The sequence below is a fragment of the Sinohyriopsis cumingii genome, unplaced genomic scaffold (assembly GCF_028554795.1).
Source record: "Sinohyriopsis cumingii isolate HCF-2022 unplaced genomic scaffold, ASM2855479v2 utg003875l, whole genome shotgun sequence".
NCBI lineage: Eukaryota > Metazoa > Mollusca > Bivalvia > Unionida > Unionidae > Sinohyriopsis > Sinohyriopsis cumingii.
This window is the reverse complement of record NW_028316617.1, coordinates 263,560-281,682: the sequence shown is the minus strand read 5'-3', so window position 1 is coordinate 281,682 and position 18,123 is coordinate 263,560. Positions and strand designations below refer to the sequence as shown.

The following is an 18,123-nucleotide window of genomic DNA, read 5'->3' as shown; positions in this document are numbered from 1 at the left end:
CGTCCCATTAAAGTTCAATTATTTGTCCTAATATGATTGATTATATTTGGGGTTTTCCAAAGTCACTCAATTCTGTGTGTGTGTGCACGTTACCATGACTGGATTAAATGCTATAATTTACACGGATTCGTATGACAACTACCACTCTTTGAAAAGGTTGTTCAAATATTATACGCCTTCTCATATAAAGGTCACCTAAATATTTGAAAAAGTAAACTTTTCCATATTCAGCTGTTTTCGTTTGCTTTTTTTTTACTAGTATGAATCATCTACCTTGTGGAATTTACAATTGTATGAATATCCAAAACTAAGATATTTTATTCCCATTTAGTTTGTTTTTAAAATATCACAAATTCATGCATAATATCAAATTTACTTATTAATTTCTATGTATTTTTTGTTTTACATTACTGAAGATAACTTACAGTAACACAGACCTCTCTCTCTCCGATCCTTTTCTACCTAGTCATTGTAAGTTTCAAAGGTCGGCTCAATACACTTCATCGTATTTTGTCAATTTTGGTCATGTCCTTCAGATAATAAAGTCAATAAAACTGTTGCACATTTTATCCAAGTTTTCTTTGTTCTTTATATGTCATACGAGTTGCATTGCGTTTCTTTGCATTTTGCAGCCATAAAATATACAGTCTATTCAAAATAGTTTTAGTAATTAGTCAATCCAAGATTGTCGATAAGTTATTGCTGTATTGTTAAGCCGAGTATAATCATTTAGTATTGAAATTTGTAAATAACCCGTCTTTGTCTGGCTATTGGATGAACTCAGACATTGTTGTCTATATAACACTGGCACAGTCATCTTCATGCCTAACTTAAGCAAGTTGTTTAGCAGTGCTATTGCACTATGTAAACTCCCGTAGAGCCACGGTGTGTGTGTGTGTGTGTGTGTGTGTGTGAGAGAGAGAGAGAGAGAGAGAGAGAGTATTGACCAATGAAAATAAATGTTGCTTTTGTTTACTATCTGTAATACTAGTATTATGGGGTTATCATTTATAATTTTTGTTTGCATAGTTATGGTTCGTTTCCTTAAAAACGTTCAAAGTAGTGAAATTTGGTTGGACATATTTTAATCTGACACTTTTGTTTTAAATTCACCGCAAAAGCATTGACAATAATTTTGGTTTATTTTAAAATTATTTTATACCATTTGTTGATCGTATGGTTCCTAGAATATCGTCAAGATCGGTTCATCAACAATCTGCATTGGTAATTTCCAGTTTTTCAGCTTTCTTGTTTTGTATCCCTCGTTTTTCTGTTCATGAATTTCTCTTTTACTGTCTATATTTTACTATTTGAGGTCCTGAAAATGTATTTCTGAGGCCCTTGAAGGTTTTGGAAAAGTCCTTGAATTTCACTTGAGTGGAAGCATACGAGTCCTGGAATAGTAGACGTCTGCTTTTCACTACCACGCAGGGACGGTGCAGGAATGTTTGGCGCCACCTTGTGCCACTCCATCCCGACCCCCTCGGGACGTCGCTTATTATAAACTGTTCATTAGTATTAATACTCGTTCCGCTTGATAATTTATTCATTTCATTGTTTAATCTTCATATTTATTGATAATAAATGAATAAACTGACAGTGTACTTCGTTTTTGGCTCCCTCCAAATCTTGGCGCCCATGGCGGCCGCCTAGTTGCCTATTAGATTAAATCGGCCCTGCTACCACGAGTAGGGGAATAAAGTGAAAACAAAATTGCTGTTCACAATCTTACGGATTGAACTTGCCCCAAATTTATTTTCTTCCTTACGGTTTGTACGAAAGTGTTGGGAATACCCTAAGAAGTAAAGTGAAAATAGACTTTGTGATCAACAGCTAGTATTGCAGCTGTTAATAACAAGGATGCATTCGTGGCTTAATCTCATTGGTTTGTTGTTAGGTCACATTTTATTTATATCATAGCCGTTATCATTCAATAACATATCTTTATGTGTGACTTCCAACATCTGTTCTTCGTTACTCTGAACGGTTCAACAAATGTGAGGCGAAGGGCTTTTGATTTGAGTAAGTACAATTTATTTTTCAGATCACATGGATTAACGTTGTTTTAACGCCATAAAATGAAAATATCGCGCTAGCTTATACCTGCTGGTGCGTAATCATTATCGAATGAAGTTAACATGCCCATAAAAGACCGACTGATTTTGAAGAAAGAGCCATTGTTGATATTACTGGAGCAAGAATTGTCTCATATTTAAAAAATTTTAACTTGCTTATATTCATCATTCTAAGCGAATAATAATAATAATAATAATAATTATAGTAGTAGTAGTAGTAGTAGTATAATCACTGACGTGAATCACTAGTCAAATGGTAGCAGTATGAATTTTGTGTTGCTAATTGCCGACACGCATATGAAGCAACGACGACAACAACAACACAGGATACCAATCTGTCAAAGGGGCATAATAATAATAATAATAATAATAATGCTGTGGACTTAGCACAGCGCCTAATCTTTATTAGATAACACATAGAAACGCTATACAACGACAAGATTACAAAAACAAACACCGTGAAATTACAAAACAAAAGCATGCTGACAATAATTAAGGAAGTAAAGCATTATTAAATCTTTAAGTCTGTTCTTGTAGTCGAAATAGGTGTTTTAGATGTACTCTTGAATGAGATCAGTGTCCTTGTATCTAAGATCAGTGGGCAACTCGTTCCACACAGCCGGACCATCGTACGCAAAAGAAGCATTGTCTCTATAGTGGGAACAATGAGAGTGCGAATGTCAGAAGTGGAGCGTAAGTTTCTAGATGGGGTCTAAACAAGGGTGATGTTAGAGACGTTTATAGGACTGGATCCTGTCAACGAAATGTAGCATAGTGAAAAGAGTTTGCGTTTAATTCTGGATCGAACCGGTAGCCAGTGAAGGTTACAGAGCAGAAGGCGTGCTCAGTTCTTCATAATCTAAGGATGATCCGAGCAGCCATGTTTGGAACTTTTGAAGTTTCTCTAGTAGAAACTGACATGAACCAGATAGCAGTGAATTACAATAGTTCAGTCTTGAAAGTACTAAGGAACAGGCAAATGTGCTTTTGTGGCATCAACCGAAAGAAAATCGCGAATAGATCTGACGCGTCTCAGTTCCAGATATGCAGTCTTACATTCGTTCATTCCATATTGGTGTATTGAAAGCGTACTATCGAGAGTGACAACTAGGTTTCGTACTGTCCGTGTAAATTTTATTGTTGGTACTTATTGTTTTTATGGTAATGTATGTGAATGAAAAGTCTTTGGGTAGTGATCAGGATGGCTTTAATTTTATCTTCATTCATCTGCAGCATGTCACATGTCATCAATGATTTCACATACGAAAATACACTTCGCTACGCCTTGGATGGCATACAAATTTGTCAAGTTTTCATCAGCTTACAATTGTTTAGACGTCGGATGTCGATCTATGACACTTGAGAGCGGCTGTGTGTATGGAATGAAAAGAAACGTATTGTATGTGTAACACTACATCTAAATTGAACTTAATACTTGTTTTAATACTTTGAAAGTACATCCCTACAAATTTGTCTTTAAAAATCCTTGAAAACATGTCAAGTCTTCTTTCGAGAAAGGGAACAAAGAGTACCTTGAAGGTACATTTGACACCCGAGCAATGCTTGATGTTTGAGCACTAACCTTTTTATCTCAAAAGGAATGTGTATCTCTCGTCTCTAGTACAAGCTTTACGCCATCTTAGACCAAGGCAGCTGTTGTAGAACTTAAGTTAATGTAAGGAATCCATGTCTCTTTCTTCAGTCCATATGACCTTGACACTTTCCCCCACCTGGGTTTAAAATCAATACATGTCTATCCTGACCCAGCTACATGCAAAGTTTGGTCTAGTATGCGGTGTATAATTCTAATTTATGAAAACTGTTATGTCTGTAATTGTGACCTTGACCAACCCTGATCTACGAATTATTGACATCAATGATCTATTGGTGACTCCTTTCCTGTAAGTACAAGCATTATGTGAAGTTTGGTTAGGATATGTGGTGTAGAACTTGAGATACTATGCCGTAACACGTTTTGAATTCTGATCTTGGCTTTTTTGAACTAATGAACCAAACTATCCAACGGTTTCTTTCTTGCCTCTTGTACAAGCCATCTAGAAAGTTTAATGAAGCTAGCGGTTTAAAGCTAACGTTTTGATCGGTGGGGGAACGGTAGAAGGTAACAAATGGACGGAAGGACATACATTAAATTTCATAACATTATAGATGGGACCTTTCGGCTGGGATATACAAAAATCTCAGATTGCTTGTATCATCACGTTGAATTTCAAGAAAACCAGCTGATGTACACATTTTGCAAGGAAAATACTCTGAACACTATCATATCAATTAATCCTTAAACTCAGGACTTTTTACATCTTACGAGTCTATGGTCTTAAAAAAAGTAACGAAAAGTGCGAAGACCAACACGTTTTGTAAAATTCAACAAATAATTTATTTCCCTAAGATGCAAAGTAAAAATTTACAAATAACTTATAGTATTTTCAATTAAATTCCAAATAGTCCTAAAAGTCATATCCCAAGTCCAAATGTATTGAGTTCCTAATGTATTCATGTGGTGTTCCGAATTCATTCCAATACTGAACGTGTTGATGTGACAAAAGCCTCGAATGTGCTGATATGCTAACAGTCTCGATGTATCACATTTATATAATCCACTATGTCTTTGGAAGACTTCACAATGATCTCAAAATAGTGATTTAGCCCAAGAAGTAATAATGAGCACTTTGTAATTCAAGTGAATAATTTAAAAAAATCCTTTAAAATTAAAACTGAAAACAATAATAAGACTGAGTCCACGTCGGATGTTCAGGTAGGAAAACGAGTAATTCTAATACAATCAACCTTTTTATAAAAGGCTCAGACACAATTTGACGACCAGGATGAGGATCAACTTTACTAAAATCTCCATCAAACAGTAAACAAAATTTGTTTCTAGAAAATTCTAAGGTCAGAATCAAAGCTGTATGCAGAATTCAAACCTAATAAACATGTTTATCCTACACGATTTAGACATGTAGGTCCAACTCGTACTCTCGATTATGGATAAAGGTCAATATATATATATATATATATATATATATATATATATATATATATATATATATATATATATATATATATATATATATATATATATATATATAACACCAAATACAACGACGACATCATTATTTACTTTCCGTGCAGCGGAAAATGACATAGAAACCTGCACAAAAATGCACTTTGATTATATTGTGTTCCTGCTTTTGTGTTGCGTCTCTCAACAGAAATCGCTTAGTTCGGTATCTTCAACATTCAGTCCCCCCAGAACAGGCCACCCCACCCCCACCTCAGCAGAGGCCATTTCCATTTTTCTTAGGTCATCTTTTCATCGTAATGGGCATGACTTTCCCTTCATCTCCCTGGATAAAGAGAGAAGGGACAATGTATTCACTCCAAATCATCTGCCCTACACACACACACTCTAGTATCGCAAGTGCAGAGAACATGCTGTATAGATGTGGTGGAAACTTAGTTCCTGCTGGAAAGCAAATTATTATTATCATTATTATTATTATTATTATTATTATTATTATTATTATTTCACAGGATAAGATCCTACATAACAGGATATGACGTGAAATGGCAGAGGGTGGTAGCAACGAAGAATTCCCCAGATTAAGTAAATATCCTTGAAGAAACATTTCAGAGTTTGTAACCATTGTGTTTGTATAAAATTTTACAGGCTTTCTTTGATTTCCTTTACAAGCATCTATTAAAACAATTAAACTAGTTAACGCTAGGCCTTGAGCTTTCCATGTTATTATAATATACAGTGAATGATTCGAAGAGGTACTTAGTACTCTGTGAAAGTTATTCAAAAAGCTACAGACGTTGTACGCAGAAAAGATGTTTGTAAAATTGCCACTGTTATATTTCACAAATCAAGCAGTGACCCGATATGCAGCTCAGATAATTGTATTTTATTTGATAAATCTTCGGTAGTCGTCCTAACTGAACTTTGCTTTTAAAAAAACTGTCTTGTGTCACATTACAAACAAGTGATTAACGAATTTCAAAACGTATTACGAGGGTATACAGGCAATCAACGTAAGACCACAATGATCAATTTTACAGTACGTACATATTATGAGCATGGGCTAGAGACGAAAGGGTCTTGATACATTTTCAACTTGAACATCTTCTTTTGATTTATTCTCTTACTAGAATTTTCACCAGCAGGAATTCCAATAGTCATCATGTTTATGATAACAATGTTTGGGTCGAAATAGGAAAGCACTCACATTTCTGTCAAACAGACTATTTGTGGTAGATAAACGCCAGTTCATGCACTCTCTGAGTAGGATAAGAGTCATAAAAAATCGTCTGACTTCTGTACAGTTTTGTGGTAAGTTTAGAACAAGAATGTTCCGTCTCATTTTAGGTGACCTTGAAGAGTGTAGAGTCGTTGCTTTGGGAAAGAACGGAAGTGGAAAAAGTGCAACAGGAAATAGTATTCTGGGAAATAAGACATTTAGTTCGTGTTGTTCTGCTAAATCCGTTACAGAAAATTGCCAGTGTGATTCAGCTTCACGATTTGGAAAGAAGCTTGTTTATGTTGATACTCCAGGCTTTTTCGACATTGAAAAGCCGAACGAAATCATCCAGAAGGAGATAATCAAATGCATCGCACTAAGTTCCCCGGGGCCTCATGTATTTCTTTTGATAATTAAGGTCGACAGATTTACCCCTGAGGAGAAAGGGACTATTGACCTATACAGAAAGCTCTTTGGAGATGAGTTTTACAGACATCTTATCGTTGTCTTTACTCATAAGGACAAGCTGGACAAAAGCGGGAAATCCCTTCAACAGTTCATTTCTGAAGCACCTGACCTGCAAAATGTTTTGAGAAGAAACAACAATACCTGCATCGCCATAGAGAATGAAGCGTCTCCAGATGAGGTCGAGGTACAGATGAAGGAGCTGTTCGATCTAATTATACGTGTTGTCGGAATGAATGGTGGGAAGCACTTTACTAATACCACTTATGCAAATATCGAGGAAAGACTCTTGAAGGAGGAGGACAAGGAAAGGAAGTCACACCTGGAGAAGTTGAACACAACTATACACGACAAGGAAAAGAGTATGTGGAAAATTAAGAAAGATGTTAAAGAAGAAAAGGAACTTCTGCATGGGTTGGTTGGCAGTTTGCAAACAAATACTGAAATATCTTCCACGGAGGAGGCCCAGTCAGTTGAAGCCAAGATTAACCAACTTGATAAAGAAGACGAGAAGCTCAAATATGAAATCATTCTTATGAAAGAAGAGATTAGGCGCATTGAAAATGAGTCAAAAGAACGCCCACAGAAACCAGGAAGTCTTAGACCAAAACTTAGGAAAATTATTGAATCCGATGAAGGGCAATTTGTTCTGAGTCTCCTCAAGGAGCACGGACTTACTATCCTTAAATTTGTGATCGAGTGTTTTAAAATCCTCCGGAAAAAGTAATTGTACGCAATCTACAATATAATGTGAATCCAATGATAAATGTAATGCGAATCGAATGATAAATTTAATGTGAATCCAGTTATAAATATATAATGTGAATCCAATGATAGCAAATCTAAATTTTGAGGCAACTATTTTGTAATGGAGGACTATTTAATTTTTCATCGCTAATTGGCTTTTACATTGGTTTAAATTACTTGATAAAGAATAGACATTCTTTCTGAAGGACATTGTTTTCTCTTCCTATTATCTAATTTGTTTAATAAAAGACCTTAACATGTATCCAACTGAGTTTTTTTTACAACTGTTTCATTTACACCTTTTGATCAAAACTTATTTATATATTTTAATAAAACGTACATGATCATTCTCATATAATGAGTGAAAAACAACAAGCACTCATATGTTCTCCACCACAAAATGCTTCTTGAAGTTAATGAAAATACCAACTGTATTAGGCCGAATACCATTATCCCTTGAATTTTTTTGTACGCTTTGTATCAATTACTTTTCAGGTGTATCAACTATTGTAGGTAAAATAGATAACTAGTATTGTGAACTGTGCCTATAATTTGAACGGAAACTTAGATGACGAATTTTTTTACGGTGTATGAAAAATTAGGGTCGGAAAAAATTATATAAAATACAGTTGAAACATTGACATTTATAATAAACCTTCGACATTGTTCCAATAGAATCACTTGTCTCCTTACCAGTCACCTGGCTATATACATTATTTATGCAATTCATCCCTTTTAAGACTCATAGACAGACATTAGATTTCCATGCAGGCTTAGACATTTAATCTTAATCAACATGAACCTGGCGTTTGCAGTACAAACGCAACAGAAAATTCTTAAATTTTCATCTATCTGTCTATCTTATATATTTATCCCTTCAACAGTAATAGTTACGAAGATGATGGCGTTATTAGGACCTTGTTCATCGAGGTCCGATGAACCACAATATTAATCACGTTGCCCGTCCATCAACATCTTATATTTCATAAAATAATTTTACTGGGAATTATTGGATTTGAATCAAATAGGGCATGTAGCTATTTGTTATAAGACTCGACAGATATTCAACATTATTCTCGGTCCCCATTCAACCCTCCACCCACACCTTCCTGTCTGATGTTTTCACAACAAGACTTTAAAAAGAGAGATTGGATTTTAAGCGTCGTTGGCAAGCAGCATAATATTGATGGGACCTTGCGTTACCAAATTTCCAAAATCCCACAGCATTATTTACTGGAGTAATGCCCCTTTGATTTATTATCATCCTGAGTCTGGATTCTACAGCCTTAATTTACCAAAAACTTGTATCTGTTTAATTAAAATTGACATGCAGTTAGTAGTGAAGTGGGATACCGTAGGGACTAGGGGACTTTAATGTTAAAAGAGGGGGGTTGTACCCTGGGGACTATGTAAATTTAACATAGACCACCCTGGACCATATAGGGACTATGTAAATTGAACATGGGGGAAAACCAGGGCTGTACCGTGGGGACTATGTAAATTTAACATGGGGATATATTTTGGGACTATATAAGGACAATGGAAATTTAACATGGGATATAGATTTTGGGACTATATAGCGACAAGGGAAATTGAACATGGTGGATCTATGGAAATGGAACATGGGAAAATTGAAACAGGGAGGGTCTCTATACTTTTTTTTTAAAGGGTATGCAATGAAAGTCTATCTCTTTTCGAGACCTATGAGTGGCCCTGAAAAGGGCCTTTGGTTTTATCATCATCTTCTTTTATTTCCTCCACTTCTTCCACCATCTTCTAACTTTTGCCGGTATTCCTGTCTTCTTCTTCTTTATTTCTGACTCAGGCATCCAGTCAGGATGACCTATAGCTCTGAATTTCTCCTGTATTATGATCCAATTGTTGTTGAGTTTTTCAAAGGCCTCTTTTTTCTTTAAGTTTTCCTTATCCTTTCGTTCTTTATTCTACTTGTCTCTGATCTTCTTTACTTCTTCCTCCATCACTTTTCTCATAAGTTCTTCCGATTTCTTAAGCTGATCCAGGCCTTTTTTGACAAAGGACCACTCTGTCCATTACATTACGTCTTCCAAAAAGCCCCTTACTTCTATCACATTATCCATGGTTTCCTTCAAGTGACCAATCTTTACATACTCTGGATCTATAAAGCCTCTTAGTCTTTTTACTTCTTCTTCTTCTATCATCTCTTTCACCAGATCCATAGCTAATTTCAGGTTTGTCACTTGCCTTCTGACAAAATCCCGGGTAACTTCATGCTTCCATTCTCTTTCAATCCTTTCCACTACATAGGCTCCATTCACCATCCAATACCAAATGCCCTTCAACTGGTTAAACAATTCTGTTACAGCCACCATCTTCCTTGTCTTTATTCCTTAGAATGGCGCAAACGACGAATTTTGTGGGTACTTATACGAAAAGCGTGGACGTGAAGGAAAACATCCCCTAAAACCAAAAACTTATATTACCTAGATCATCACTTAAAACGCGCGGACGTGAAGGAAAACATCACCTACTTTTCTCTTCTCATATTATCTACTATTCACACAGTAATGACTAGACAAATAACATAAGCATACTATCCACACACACACACGCAAAGCATCCAAATCAAACCCAAACTATAATATCCACACACACGCCAAGCATCAAAAACATGACCATAATCTATTATCCACACAAACTTACGATAACACTTACAAAATCCAATAATCTACTATCCCCAAATACGTACGTGAGCTAATACAATCACACACACACACACACACACACACACACACAAACACATACAACCACACCAGGAAAAGAGTCAGTGTTTATTTTCACACTACTCCACATTCACACATTGGCAAATCTATTGCTATTTCTTTTCTAGAGTATTGGATAACCCTGTTTTTGAACTTCAGATGCACCTATCTAATGCTGGCACCTTCCTGGTCTGGCACCGCACACACATCTCCGACTCCAGTCTCCTTGCCAATTCACCCTTGTCGCTGGCAGCGCAGAGGCGGGTCGGGTGGCTTCGCTATTCCAATCTTCTGTCTCTGGAATAGTGAATACTTCCCTTTCTTTTCTTCTATTTCTAATTCTAGGATGAATCGGCATCCTTACCTCCTGTTGTGGTTGTGACTGTGGTGCAGCTACAGGCTGGGGAGATGTCCTTGCCGCAGGTGTCACCTTGCACACAGGGTTCATCATAGGGTGACACCTGATCTCTCTCTTTTTTTCCTCCTCTTCTTTCATTTTTCTCTCTTCCTCCTCCTGTTCTATCCTGGCTTCTTCCACAAGGGCCGTTCAGGAGGCATCTGGCATACTCCAGATGCATCTGAAGTTCCATGAATTTAATCAGTCTGCTGCTCATTCGTCCCATTTTCTAGTGTTGATCAATCAACAGGGGTAGCTAGACTGCCGAGCGATTTTCAATTAAACGAAAAGCGCGGACGTGAAGGAAAACATCACCCAAGACCCAAAACTTATATTACCTAAATCATCACTTAAAACGTGCGGACATGAAAGAAAACATCCTCTACTTTTCTCATCTCATATTATCTACTATCCACACAGTAATGACTGGACAAATAACATAACCAAACTATACTATCCACAAACACACACACACACACACACACACACACACACACACACACACACACACACACACACACACACACGCACGCACACACACACACATAAACATATACAATCACACCAGAAAAGAGTGTTTATATTCACACTACATACACACATTGGCAAATCGATTGTTATTTCTTTTCTAGAGATTGGGATAGCCCTGAAAAGGGCTGGGATTTCTGTATGTGTGAAGTTGAAGCTATGGCGATCTTTTAGGTTCTAAGAATGCGACGTCCTCTGACGATAGGCTTTCTCCCAGGATAAGGTCTGCTTCTTCGGAAAGAGAAGAAGAACTCTTTGGTGTCGATACGACAGTCGACAAAGCCTCTGTCAGGTTCAGGTTGCTGCTGCTGCTGCTGCTGTTGTTGCTGTTGCTGCTCTCTCTGCTGTTTCTGAAGTCTGTACTTCTCTGTCCATTCTTCTTTCTCCCTGTTAATTTCTTCTCTGAAGAGCTCTTCTATCAGGTCTTCATGACTTTTTACATTCTCACATTTTCTATCTCTTCTGGCTTCGGTATCAGACTGTGTCTGACCCTATGCAAATTCACGTAGGCTTCGTTTAGCTTAGCTAGTCTGGAGCACATCTTCGTAGGAGGATGAGTCGACAATGAATGGTTAGACTGGAGACTGCTCCGGTTTTTAAAGTCAAAGCGCGGACGTGAAGGAAAACATCCCTACACGGTTTTCGAGTCGGAACGTTTAATGAGTGTCATGGGAGGGATAGAGAGGTCAAAGAGAATGAATCAAGATTCCTATAGCAAAACAAACCACAAAGACATTTTTTCAAAACACAACATTTTTTTTATATTCAAAATCACTTAACACTAACAAACAAATATAACATTTTAACAATAATTAAACAATATAACATCAAACATTTTTATTTCAAATACCAAACATTTTTTTCAATTAACACATTATTTTGGACAGGGCTGACAACATTGTGAATGAAATTGTGATTTCCACTGTTGGAAGTCATTAGGCCATTGATGGACACTACGTTTCCTAGCTTGAGACAAAAGATAAGCATAATGGTCACAGAACCATCCATCTACTTTCACATCGTTTCTAGAAGAAGAACGAGGATCAAAATGAGTCACTAAATGTTCTAAAGAATAGCCCAGACTGCGATGATGCAGAAAATACATACAATATTGTACACATACCAAGGAATCTGTGCCTTGTAATTTCACATTATTGAATCGGGTGGTCTGAGCATTTCTTCTCAAAAAGTCAATGATATCGTCTTCCAAAGGAGGCAATCCATACAAATCGAAATATTCCACACATCCTTCTTGAGGAAAGTAGACGGCTACCCAGTGGGTTCCTTGGAGATGACTGTCGTCCGTGTTGATCATATAAGCTTGATGGTCTTGAGGTTTGCGATGAGGGAGTTCATCTTTAGCACAGACGACAGGATTCCAAGAAGCCGTGTACGAACTGTGGTTCTAAAGATAATAAAGTTCCCAGGTATCCATGGTTTGTCTTGCTTTTTTCTTCACAGGTAATGATAAGTGATCAATTCGATCCTGATTTTCTCTTGGAAAATGTCTGACAAGTAACCGTTTCTTCGCTTCGTCTCCCCACTCTGATTCAGGAGAGCTTCGATGCGATGGATCTCTTGAGTGGTTAATGGAGGACAAGCCTTTATACCACTGTTGCAACACGTCTTCTTCCGAGATGAGACTCCAAGCTTCGTCCAGATATTCGTCCAATTTTTCTTCTTGACTCAGCATCAGACATTTGTCGTGTTGGATTTGACTGGAATGATCGTTGTGACATCCATAGCACTCTTCCTTGATTAATTCTTTCATTTTATCTGCCAGGACTGTAGCAAAACAGGAGACTAAATGGGCTTCTTGTTCTGGCCATCTCGACTTCATCATGATAACTTCTTCGTCTTTGTCTTGGGATTCTTCTTCCACGGTCTCCTCACATTCCATGTCTAGAGTTTCTCCACTAGGTAAAGAGGGATAACAGTCTTCCATGGTTTCTGATAATCTAGAATGACTTCTCTTAAACTGTTGATTTCTATCGTATTATCAAATTCTGCATACAGGAGGACGTTCACCGTCTCAGTTAGAGCTTCTGCAAACTGAAGTTCCACACGAATGTGGCCGGATTTTATAGGGTGGAAATGTCCCTCGTCGCTACTTTGGTCTGGAGTGAAATCAAAAGCCCACAAAGCATAGCCTCCTGCATAATCTTCGTACGTAATGCCATGAATGGTGTTGGTCCCTAACTGTCCAGTGGCTTCGTACAGGGACAAGTACGACCTCAAGTAATTCTTCTGTCAAATTCAGGTTCGAAAGGTCGGGTACACAAGGTCTTGCCATTGCGACTGACTTCAATCTTTGACACTTTGTAATGTTTAAACTCAAAAGGATTTTGAATGTGGACTCCGTTGAAGGCTCTATTCTCGACCATACCAAGGATTAAACGTTTGGGTAACTGCCCTTGGAATAGATGATCTTCGATCATGGATCGCTGTCCAGCGGGAATGGTGAAGGTTTTCACTTCCACGCGTCGTATGGGATACTTGGCGGTCGTTCTGCTTAACGTGTGACTGATGTCGTTTCCCACTTTAGGTAACACTTCCACACGTCGTACGTAGAGTCTGGCTTCTTGTATGGTGGTTTTGTAATTGTCACTATCAGCCACTAAATGGAAAACGGCACTGCTACGATTCAGTCTCAGACGAACATTCACCCCGTTCAGCAAATACTTTTCTTGCAACCACATGTCCAAATGCAAACGATCCATCAGTTCTAAACTCTGTCCATTTTTTATTTTGTCTCTTCGTTCTACAAATCCCTCGTTGTGTGTTTTGATTGTATCAATTTCGGTTTCGTCAAACTGTCCTGCATCGTCAGCTTCCCAAGAGATTTTCCAGGTACGCTTGATAAGGGTAAGTATCCATGCTGCTACTGACTAGTTTGTTATTCAAGTAGAAGTCCACTCCGCTAAACAAGGAATGCATGAAATTGTTGACGGAAGCTACTTGCTCGTCATCTATATCACCTCCTGTTTTATCTAGAACTTTGATTTTCAGGTACAAGTAACTGCTGTTCAGATCGATGTAATCTTCGGGCTGCTCTTTGATTTCAAACTCGATGGGAGCGGAATCCGTCAAAGAGGAGACAGGGTGAAATTCCACCCATTGGGATTCTTGCATGGTCATCATGGTGGGTGGCATGGCAAACAGATCCAGTTCCTACTTGGAACAGACGCAAGACTCTCGGTGTATCATTTTTTCTGTTTCTCAATACTTTAATAATCGAAAACGTCTAAGTCTCGAACGGTTTTTTTTTGTCTTTCTAGCTTTAGAAGTGTGAAGTCTGGTGAAAGGGTGTTTTCTTCGTCGTCTTTTTCTGCCTTGTCCTTGCTGTGGCTTCAGGGAAGTAGGAATGCCTGACTCAGTAGCGTGCAGGGCATTTATAGGTGTTTCTCGTCGGCCTAAAAGGTCTTTGCCTGTTTTCAGCAAGACATTTTTGCCTGCCCTCAAGAAGGCTTCTTTAGGGTTTTGTTTGTCGATGATGACATTATGGAGAAATTCTTTGCCGTGTGTCAATGCCGCATCTTTCAAGGCGTGCAATCCGCGTGTCACCATCGGTTTCAACAGGGGGGCCACCGAACGAAAAGCCGATTTTAGCATATCTCCTAAACCGTGTCCACGCTGTCGAGCAACCCCTCGGTACACTGGATACATGACTTACGGGTCGTGAGAGAACCGTTTTCGAAAATGGAGTTTCACGGTGACTTTTCCTTTGGTGAATGGAATATTTTGTCCCAGATCTCCTTTTATAGTAATGTTGACCGTGTCCAAATACGACTTGCTGACAGGCAAATAATGAGGATGTACAAATTCGCGGTGGACGTGATAAGTGTTTCCACCTTCCTCATCAGCGAGGGTGACAGACTCCACTTTGAAAGGAATGACACGCAGTAACGGTACGGAGGTGTGTCCCACCACGTTGTACTCCACCACATCGGAGTATACAAAGATCAAATTCAGTCCTTGGTTCAGTTCTACCAGGGAATGAAATAACTTGGTAAAAGAATCGTTGTCGGAAATGACCGGCAATTCGTTTTTCTTGATCATGGCCATTCTTATGTCCATGTCCCCGCCCAACATGTCAAACAATTCAGGACAAAATAAAATGGACATGATTTTATCCCCGTCAAATTTCATCAGGAAGCGACAAACCACTTTGTGGTACTCCAGGGTGACACTTTTTCTGACATTTTCCAAAGCTTTCAGAAATACAACGTTAAATCTGGAGGGAATAGTGCTGACCAAATATTGTCCACTAAAATAATAGCCTGGGGGAATGATCAAGCGATAGGTCGTTTTCTGAGTTTGTGAGTTATATATTTTGTTATCATATTTGACGTTGGTATTCAAGTACTGTTGCATTTGCTCGTCATGAACTTCGACCGTAAAATAATTTTGATTGGGAAGGACATTGAGGACTTGGGTCGGGTGAATGATTTCTACCAAAGCTACTTCCCAATGGGTTTCGTGATCTAATTGGATGGCCTGAGGTAATTTGGCCGTGTAACAGCACAACGTGTTCTTGGGAAACACCTCCATGGAACTGTCACTAGGTAAGGTTAAGTAAAATTGGTTAGTGTGACTCATAATTCCAGAGTTCTGTGGCTGTCCGAGGGGTTACTAGAAGTCAGAGGCGTGTCTCCGCTCAAAATGGGATTGTTGTTATTGGAGTGGTGACTGGCACTGACACTGCACACAAGGTTCCGGTTTTTCCCGTTCGAGGTCAATTTCAGGGAGGGATTAGGAAGCAGGTAACCGATGCAACTGCTTAATAAAATGGTCCACAATTGTTTGTCTCCTTGTTGCAAACTCAAATTGGCCATGGCTGCACCGATGACACAATACACCACGAAGATTTGGCAGAAAAAGACGATTTGCGTTTTAGGCACACGTTCTCCACACCACACCCACAAGGGTTGTTTTTGTAAATCTTGCAGAGAAGAACTGGGTGAAGGAGTGGTCGACGTATCTGCGTCTGTGTGAAAGGGCATGATGGTCACTTCTTTTTATAGTCGATGACTTGCGAAGCGTCGATCCAAGAATCAAAACTAGGTGGATATCCTTTCCAACGTACTTTGACTTCTTTGACACGTCGTTTGCCTACTTTACGGGTTCTGCGTTCGAGAATGCTCTCGATGTCGTACACGTCGTCTTCTTTTTTGGTGACACGTTGTAACTCGGGCAAATAAAACGTTCTTTTGAGCACTTCTCCGTTTATGTCTTCTAATTTATAAACGGCAGGATCACGACCATGCACTCGTCCAGTGACACGAAACAATTCGGTAGTCCATTTAGGTATGTAACCTTTGTCGAAAGTACGTTTGGTTTTGCCAATGTGTACCCAATCTCCCACGGTCAACACTCCACTTTTCTTGGGGACAGCTCTCGTCGGGACGTACCAAACAGGCGATCAGACACCAGCACTTCATGCACGGGAGTCACCTCTTGCGGGGCACGTCTAATGCTTCGATGGTAAGATTGGTTGTACGCTTGCACCAGGTGCGGTAAGATGTCCATGTACTTCAGAGTGTGGTGATGCGTAAAATATTTCCACATGCATTCTTTCAAAGTGCGTTGAAAACGTTAAGCGATGCTGGCTTTGGTTTCAGGATTCTCGGTGGTAAAAAAGTGAATGTCACGTTTCTTTAATTCTTTTTGGAAAGCTTGGTTCAGAAATTTGGTGCCTTTGTCAGTTTGCCATCGAAGAGGGGGACGACCGCTTTTTTCAACACCCGTTGCAGGGCTCGCACTAACTCACTGCTTGATTTGGAAGTCAAGGGCACGACCCAGGCAAATTTGGAAAAGACGTCGATGACACAAAACAAATATTTGTATCCGCGATTGTAGCTGGCCAAATGAGAGACATCGGCTAAATCGGCTTGCCATTGATGATCGATGCCTTCCACTCGGGTGCAACTTCTGGAAAACTTGCGTCGAATGGGTTTGTGTAAAATGTCGGTAGCTTGTTCTTGTAACCATCATTGCACTTGAGGTAAACGGAGACTTTTCAGTCGAGTTTTGGCAGCACGATACAATTTTTGAACTCCTGCGTAACCTGCAGGATGGGAGGGATCGTAGTAAATGCTGGCTAACACTTTTTCCATTTTTTGTTTGTTTGCTAATAAGGCACCCACTCTTGGAGGATGCTACTCTTTTTCTCTTGGGGTATTTTCTTGGATTGCAATGCTTTGCGTGTGCGACCAGCGATAGGTGTCGAGGAGGAGAATGTCTGAACAGGGGATATCTTTTCTTGTTTCACTTCTGTCTTCACCTTCTCTTTCCCTTCTGATGAAGAAGGGGTGGTCATCATCTTTTTAATCCATCCAATTCTGGAGGTAGGTGGTGTTGTTAACTTGCGTACTTTTTCTGGTGGAGTTTGAAACCCTTCCTCTTCTTCTTCTCATTTTTCTGTCTTGGCCACTGGTAGTAGTAGTGGTGGTAGTGGTGATGGTGCTGGACTTTTCATCAAGGTCTTAAAATCTTTCAGAGTGGAAAGAGCTGTTTGGTCAGAGGCTTTCTGGTGAAAGAGTTGCAGTCGTTGCAAGAGTTGACCGTACTTTTGCGATTTTTCTGTTTCGGACAAATCTTGGCGATCCATCAAGGACTGCAATTCGTGTTGTAACTGGGACATCTCGCTCAAATTGGGATTTGGAGGTAAATGCGGGGTGCGTTGTTCTTGCCAACGATGGTATTCCATCCATCGTTTGTAAGGCACTAAAGCTAGTCTTCGTCCTTCCATGGGTTGTCAAGGGTCAATTCTGAGATTCTGGGACTTCAGAGGTCCCTTTTATCTTGCTCCCACCAGTCCTTCCAACACGGATCCCAAAACTTTTTTCAGCAATGGGCCTAATAAGAGGGGTAAAATTCCTCCACGTTGGACCAACATCTTCTTTTGACAA

At 39.0% G+C, this 18,123-nt stretch overlaps 1 protein-coding gene across 1 annotated transcript; it reads left to right on the top strand.

Moving 5' to 3' along the window:
• The first annotated feature begins 1,867 nt into the window (after positions 1–1,867).
• Positions 1,868–7,808, top strand: LOC149769402 (GTPase IMAP family member 7-like). Its single transcript, XM_089949907.1, has 3 exons — positions 1,868–2,022; positions 5,628–5,700; positions 6,463–7,808. Exons 2-3 carry the CDS (start codon positions 5,661–5,663, stop codon positions 7,524–7,526), a joined length of 1,104 nt encoding a protein of 367 aa, XP_089806033.1. The 5' UTR covers positions 1,868–2,022; positions 5,628–5,660; the 3' UTR covers positions 7,527–7,808.
• Positions 7,809–18,123: the final 10,315 nt, after the last annotated feature.

What these genes read in the sequence shown, in the direction of transcription:
- LOC149769402 (XM_089949907.1), top strand. Translation starts at nt 5,661, where the DNA reads ATGGCAGAGGGTGGTAGCAACGAAGAATTCCCCAGATTAA. An exon ending in CGAAGAATTCCCCAGATTAA is followed by an intron (nt 5,701 to 6,462) that starts GTAAATATCCTT and finishes GTCTCATTTTAG; the next exon opens with GTGACCTTGAAGAGTGTAGA.